The sequence below is a fragment of the Silene latifolia genome, chromosome 10 (genome assembly GCF_048544455.1).
Source record: "Silene latifolia isolate original U9 population chromosome 10, ASM4854445v1, whole genome shotgun sequence".
Taxonomy (NCBI): Eukaryota; Viridiplantae; Streptophyta; class Magnoliopsida; order Caryophyllales; family Caryophyllaceae; genus Silene; species Silene latifolia.
The window spans coordinates 42,450,347-42,458,071 of NC_133535.1; the positions used below are offsets into that span (position 1 = coordinate 42,450,347).

Sequence of the window (7,725 nt, forward strand, 5' to 3'; positions counted from 1 at the left end):
GTTTGTTGGGTTTTATATGTATTTTGATTTTCAGAATTAATCTTAGCCCTTGATCTTGTTATAATCTAATGGCTAAAATTAGGACTCATGGACTCACCTAAGGAAGGTGGACTCATTTGATCCTAATTCTATATATATATATATATATATATATATATATATATTATTAGGATCAAATGAGTCCACCCTTAAAAAAGGAGATCAATGCACTAATTTAATCACTAATCCACCTTAATTCACTATATATCATTTTTCTCTCATTTATTTCTCTCTCATCCCACATAATATCTTCCACTTTTTCTCTCTAAAATCCAATAAAATCAAAAATTCAAATAAATAAAACATCCAAATCTCCCTCACTCACCACACCCACCCGCCACCAGCATTACCACGACCCACCACCCCCACCACCACGGACCACCGCCTGTCCCACGCACCACCTACCCCCTCTGCCACCGCAACCAGTCACCCACCAGCCCATTCACCCACAACCACTACTCGAACCCATCACCCACCAAACCCGACGGCCACCTCCTCCTTTCCTCCTCTGCCGCCTGTTCCTTTGTCGCCTCTTCTTATATTTTTTTTTTTCAGATCTTAAACTACCCTGTGTTTCGTGGTTGTTATCTCTTCGTGGTGGTTGGTTCGTGGTGGTTGTGTGGTAATGGTGAGTAGGTGTGGTGGTCGTGTGGTAATGGTGGCTAGGTGTGGTGGTCGTGTTGGTTTGCTTTTAAGTTTATGGTGGTGGTGGGGGTTGGCGTTTTCACAGTAGATTTTTTTTTTTTTTTTTTTTTTTTTTTTTTTTTTTTTTTATGATTTTAGATCTATTTTGAAAATGGTGGTTTTTGTTGGTGGGTTGTTGTCGAGAGATTTTTTTTTTCAAGAAAATACATCCCATTTTTTCATCCATTAAGAGAAAGAAAAAGGGAATGAGATCTTACAAGAAAGGACCTAAGTCCAAAAGTAGCCTTAAATAGAATTCAAACGAGTGAGTATCTCCTCATTTGCAATTACATTATGATCCAGAAGTCGGACCCCTACATGAAATTGAATCTGCTTGACCAACACTAGAAGAGAGGTTTCTTTACCAGCAAAGATGCGGTTATTTCGTTCTTGCCAAATGGTATAAATGGTGGCAGAGAGGCAAGAACGATACCATCCTCCTTTTCAATGCTTTCTGGAGTATCTAGAAAGGCACCAAGGAAGCTCCATCCAAAGATCATTAGTTCTACCAAGAATACGCATCCATCCCAGAATACATCTCCATAAAGCACTAGAGAATTCACACTTAAAGAAGAGATGGGTGTGAGTTTCAATAGCACGTTTACAGAGTACACACACCTATTAACCAAGCAGAACCCTCTCTTTCCTAAGCTGTCCACAGTGGGAAGTTTCTTCTGTATAGCTAATGAGCAAATGAATCAATGCTTAGGAAGGACATTAGGATTCTGAATAACAGGTACCCATGTGACCTTGGCATGATGAGGACGAATTAGATCATACATTTTGCTAATCTGAAACTTACCATATTTAGTAGCACAACCAACCAGGGATTGGGCATCTGTATCCGCATTACCAAACACCTGCAAAAGGAAATCTCGAGTATGAAGGATACCTCTCCAGCTTTCACAGTGATGCGGTTTTGCTCTAGTAGTCCAGATAGTATCAAATTTCAAGTTGTATGTGGTATTCCATACTGACCAGATGGATTCAGTAGAGTTTAGCAGTAACCAAATCCACTTGCAGAGATTGGCTTTGTTCCAAGAGAGGATTTCTTTGATATTGAAACCACATTCCTCCCAGGGACAACAACAGGCAGCCCAGCTCTTCATGTACATTTTTGCCTGATCATCCTTAACTCCCCAAAGATAGTTCCTGCAGAATTTGGTCAGGAGCTTTAGTAGGGATTTAAGCAAAAGCAATATGTTGCACCAGTAATTCTCTAGGCCAAAAAGGACAAAATTCAAGAGCTGCAATCTCCCAGCATATGAGAGTAACTTTGTAGTCCAATGATGCACTGATTTCTAGATTTTGCAAAGTAATTCATTATACATTTGCACATTAAGTTGACTATCATGAAGAGGAAGGTCAAGGTATCAAAATGGAAAAGATCCCTCAGAGTAGCCAGTTAGATGCTTGATCATAAGTTTAGTCTCCATAGCCACTCCTCCAAAGTAAATATTGGTCTTTTCTGCATTGGCCACTAATCCAGATATAGAACCAAAAAGGCTGAGAGTGTGAGCTACTGCAAAGACAGAAGGAACATCGCCTCTTACAAAAATCATGAGATCATCCGCAAAGATAAAATGATTAAGTTTGATTTTGGCACATTTGGGGTGATATGTCACTTGAGGTTTAGAGAGAATAGGTCTCAAATGCCTAGACAGTATCTCCATTCCAAGCACAAAAAGGTAAGGCGACAAGGGGTCCCCTTGTCTAAGCCCCCCTGCACCTCTGAAGAAACCAACATTACCTCCATTTATTCTTAAAGTCAACCAAGTGCTACCAATACAAGCCATGATCCAGTGTATGAACTGATCAGGGAAATTCAGGCAATGCAGCATGTTTTTAATAAATTCCCACTGGACAGAGTCGAACGCTTTTTTTATATCCACTTTAATTAAGCTTCTAGAAGAGCATGCAGCTTGGTTATAACCTTTGATAAGATATTGAGAAAGCATAATATTCTCAAATATGCTTCTCCCCTCTACAAAAGCACCCTGCTCATAGCCAATGATCTTTCTCAATAAAGGTTTCATTCTATTAAACCATGATCTTACTGATTGTCTTATAAAGAACAATGCAACAGGCAATTGGCCTGAAGTCCTTAACAGAAGAAACCACATCCTTCTTAGGGATGAGAGCAAGCACTGTAACATTAGCCTGCTTCACAAGTTTGCCAGTCCTGAAGAAAGATTGGACAACATTAGTAAAGTCCTGACCAACAATAGACAAGGCAGTCTTGAAAAAACCAGCAGAAAATCCATCATGGCCAGGGCTCTTATTATTGTCAATTGAGAAAAGAGCAGTCTTAATTTCCAAGGGAGTAACAAGAGCTTATAGAAGAGGGTGATCATCAGAATGAATACAAGGTCCTGTGGCAATTAGATCAGAATCTAACTTCTGGACAGCATGCTTGGTGCCCAGTAGTTCATTATAGTAATCAACAAAAGCAATATTAACATTATTAACACCCGTTATCAGGTCTCCATGGTGATTGCAGATCTGACCCACTATACTTTGTTGCTTCCTTGTGGCAATTTTGGCATAGAAAAAGGCAGAAGAGCAGTCATTAAGGTTAATGCTATGAACTTTAGCCTTTTGATGCAACATTTCCAGTTCTGCTTTTTGGAGGGATTTATAGGTGGTGAGCAAAGCAGCTTCCTCAGCAATTAGGTGAGAATCAGTAGGAGTAAGACTCAGACTTTGTTGACATATCCGAAGGTTATCCTCAGCTTCTCTAACGCTAAGAGAGAGGCCAGTGTAGTAAGTCTTATGAAGCTGAGTGAGCTTCTGTCTGACAGCAGAAAGCTTTTTGAAAAACTGGAAGAGGAGAGAACCCCTGAACTGAATGTCCTAACCAGACCGTACCAGATCCAAATAGTGTGGGTTAGTAGACCAGCAGTTTAAAAAATGAAATTGCCTTACACAAGCTTGTTCCTCAAACACATTTAAAAGCAGAGGATAATGGTCTGAGAGTCCAGGAAGAAGCACATTAACAATGGAACCAAGAAAAGTGAGGAGCCAGTTAGAGTTGACCAACACTTTACCTAATATGGACGATACCCTAGTACCATCAGTATGTTTGTTAGTCCAAGTAAATTCACAGCCATTGGCAACCAAGTCATCTAGTTGACACCCTCTAATACAGTCATTAAAGTCATGAATCTCTGAAAGTTTGGGTGGATTAGGCCCAATCTTTTCAGAAATATCTCTCACAATATTGAAATCACCAAGGATAGCCCAATTCTCAGTTTTATGAGCTAGACCAAGCAAGTTGAGCCAGAGGTCTTCCCTATCCCTTGTAGTATTATAGCCATAGACAATAGTAGTATCTATTTGATTTGTAGCATTATGAGTGAGCTCACAATGAACAAACCGCGCATTAATTATTGTAGCATTTATAGTTATAGTTCTGGGATCCCAGAAAACCCAAATACGCCCATTATAATGAGCCTGATAGTTAGTTATTACCTTATATCTAGTAAATTTATGAATGATAATACTAGCATTATGTTCCTTGACATGAGTTTCTAACAACCCAAAAAGATCCAACTTATATTTAACCAAGAAGGTCTTAACCCCTTGGTGGAAATCTTCATAGAGAGTTGGGAGGATCAGGAGGTTTCCCCTCCTCATTGGAAATAACCATGTCAGCTGGCAGAAGTATGACCTTCATACCAGGGAACTCAGATAAGATTCCAAAAGTATTAGAAGAGGCCAAAGTGCCTGAACTTGTTTTTGCCCTTATAATGCACTTCACCCCATGAATTTCCATCCTACCACCAGCTGTATTTGGCCCTAACTTCTGGCATTCTGAACCCTCAACATTCTGGTGAGGAGGCAAGTCAGAACCCTGAGAGGGGGGAGAACCTAGCTGTACGCATTCTGAGTTCACCCCAATCCCAGTGGAACTACTCAGCACACCTTGCACAGAAGGAGTTGGGTCTAGCTCAGAGCATTCAGAGGCCCCAACAACTGAGGAAGGTGGGTTAGTACGAGTGACAATAGGCTGGTAGACCTGTGTTTGCTTTGCCTTAGCCTTGTTCAGTCTGCAAAAATCCTTAGTATGTCCAAGTTTTTTACACCCCTCATAGTAATAAGGCATCCATTCATAGATGATCTTCTGAGAGATAAGATCGTGATAGGGTGTGGAAAAACAAACTTCCTCAGGCAGGGATTTGGAGATATCCACCTCCACCATCACTCTGGCAAAGGATAGTTTAGCTTTACAGGTGGTGGTGAGATCTGCAAACAACGGCTTACCAATTTTACTAGCAAGCCTACTCAAAGCTGCACTAGACCAAAGGAATGGATCAAGGTGCGGGAAAAGAATCTAAATAGGCACAGTGGTTATGGTGTCCATTTCCTGAGCAAAAGTGGGGGACAATTGCTTAAGGATTAGTGTATGAGCACCCATGTTCCAACGCCCACCTTTCATAATAGCGTTCATATCCTCCTCTGAACTAAATCGAAAACTATACCAATTCTTCTTGTAATGCTAAATCACAGGAGCTGAGATGTTGAGCCAATATTTTTTAACATAAGCTTCAAGCTCTTGTACCTTAGGTTTCCCTCCTAGAACACTACCCATTAAAGTATACCTCCAGTATGTAACCTCGTCCTCAACATCATCCTCATAAATTTGAACAACCTCAGCTTGAGCCGAGTCTTCACAGAAAAACAGGCTCATCCCCTCCTTAGATTTAACCACTTTATTCCAAGGTTTAGGCGTCGCAGTGGGTAATTGAGTAGTAGGGCAGAGCACGGTTCGGATATCCGATCCGAAACACCAATCGGATCGGATATCCGTATCCAAATTTTCATTTTCGCAGTATCCGATATCCGATCCGAAAGCTTCGGGTATCCGAAAATTGATATCCGAAATTTTCGGATCGGATATCCGAATACCCGCTACTGATCCGTTTTAAACAGATTACATGTTCATTTCTCAGAAATTTGTTTTTAAAAAGCCAATTATTTGATGTTCATCTTGTCAATCGTTTTTCAAAGATACAAAATACATTTATAATACCAAAGAGAAATAAAAATTCCAAAAAATTACATACTACCTCCATTCAACTCCACTCTACCTATTTCATTTTTGAACACTATTCACGATTGAGTATTCAATTTCAATTTTCTTTCGATACGTAAGTGAAAATATATTCATGTGGGATCTTGTTTGATTCGTCTTTACGAGTACATTAAAAATATCTAACTTTTATATTTTTTGCAAATACGTAGCTAACGATATTTAGCGCGTAAAACACGCGTTGGCAAACGTGAAAAAAGAAAGTGGTAGAGTGGAGTTGAATGGAGGAAGTATTTCTCTAAACTACCCCCCTAGAAATTGAAAAAAATAATTGTTGTCCTCTATAAAACACTCGTCATCGTCTGTTTCACAACCATAATTTGAGGCCGTGTATTTATGCCGTCACTGTCATCAGTATGTACCCTTTGTTAGTTCATGAGTATAGTAAGAAGGATTTCCGTAGAAGAGAAGTAGGATTTTGGTATTATATGGTAAATCAAAAAAGCTTTGGGAAAACTTTTGCCTTTTAGTGAGAGGAAGTAGGTGAAGAAATATGGAAATTTGAGAGAGTGAAGGCTGTTGACGGCTGAACAAAGAGAGAAGTGAGATTTAGGTTAGATAAATAAACCTTCTATGCTTTTTATATAACTTCAAACAATTTATAAAATGTTTGGGCCTGTTATGGGTTTAGGTAGTGTATTTTGACCAGTTGTTACACCCTAATGGTCCAAACTCCAAAGTACACATCTATAATGGATTTGTGGAAAAATAAAAAACAGACCATATAACGGATCGGATACGGATATCCGAAAATTTTAAACTGATATCCGTATCCGAAAGTTTCGGATCGGATATCCGATCCGAAACTTTTTTCGGATCGGATATCCGTTTTTTCGGATCGGATACGGTTCAGATATCGGATCGGTTCAGATAATTGGATATTTTGCTCAGCCCTATTGAGTAGTACTAATAGCCGGGGTAACGGGTTGAACAACAGTAGCCGAAGTACCAGCCCCATCAGTAACAGTGATTAATGGAGATTTCCCAGTAGTCAATTCAACAACATTTACAAGAGTTGATTGTACTACAGTTCTAGGATTAGATTTAGGAATAGAAGTATGAATAGTAGCAGAACGTGAATGTAAAGGTGAATTGTGAATAAAAGAGTTAATTAAGGAATTAACAGTAGCAGGTGTACGCAAAACCTCACCCTGCGTTTGATCAGCCTCCGGAATAACGTCTCTTGTAGTCTGGGCTCGCCCACGCGGCCATCCTCGTGCTCGGACCATGTTAATTAAGCAAGGAAAATCGAAGAAGACGATCTAAGCTTGCTTAGAATGAAAGCTTTCTCTCTCTAACATGGTTTCTCTCTTATTAGAAAAAAAAATTCACATGATGTTATCGAGAGTTTTATTGTGGGGTTGTGGGTCTTTTTGCTTTTCTCAGATCTAGTTGTTTTTTTTTGTTTTTTTTTTCCTGCAGATTTCCTTTGTTTTAAATATCGTCTTCTATATATTTCGTATTTCAAATATCGTCTTTTTTTTTCAAATCCCGTCTTGTTTAAATTCATTACGTTATCTATTTTTTCAGATCTCGTTTTTATGTATATTTAAAAAAAATCGCATTATCTCTTTTTTTTTTTTGTTAAAAAATAGTCGTAGTTATTGTTTTTTTTTTTTTCAGATTTGGTATTTAAAATGTTGTTACACTATTAAAGTTACACTTTTTTCTATTAAAGTTACACTTATTAAAATTATAGTTTTCTCTATTAAAATTACAGTTTTCTCTATTAAAGTTATACTTATTAAAGTTACTCTTTTCTCCATTAAAATTACACTTTTTTCTATTGGAGTTACACTTTTTTCTATTAAAGTTATATTTTTTCTGTTAGTTACATTTTTCTCTATTATTAAAGTTCTCCATTAAAATTACACTTTTATCTTTTAAAATTACACTTTTTTCTATTAAAG

General features: G+C 38.4%; 1 protein-coding gene across 1 annotated transcript; it reads right to left on the bottom strand.

The window, feature by feature from the left end:
• Positions 1-2,763: 2,763 nt before the first annotated feature.
• LOC141607506 (uncharacterized) lies at positions 2,764-7,044 on the bottom strand. The gene is made up of 6 exons (XM_074426862.1): positions 6,765-7,044; positions 5,231-5,391; positions 4,370-5,056; positions 3,649-4,176; positions 3,122-3,543; positions 2,764-2,905 (listed from the first exon to the last, which is right to left on the bottom strand). Exons 1-6 carry the CDS (start codon positions 7,042-7,044, stop codon positions 2,764-2,766), a joined length of 2,220 nt encoding a protein of 739 aa, XP_074282963.1.
• Between the last annotated feature and the right edge of the window lie 681 nt (positions 7,045-7,725).

Coding starts and splice junctions, on each gene's coding strand:
- LOC141607506 (XM_074426862.1), bottom strand. CDS start 7,044: ATGGTCCGAGCACGAGGATGGCCGCGTGGGCGAGCCCAGACTACAAGA. Junction 5,057..5,230: donor GGCTCAACATCTCAGCTCCT/GTGATTTAGCAT, acceptor GTGCCTATTTAG/ATTCTTTTCCCGCACCTTGA. Junction 2,906..3,121: donor ACCAAGCATGCTGTCCAGAA/GTTAGATTCTGA, acceptor ATCTTTCTTCAG/GACTGGCAAACTTGTGAAGC.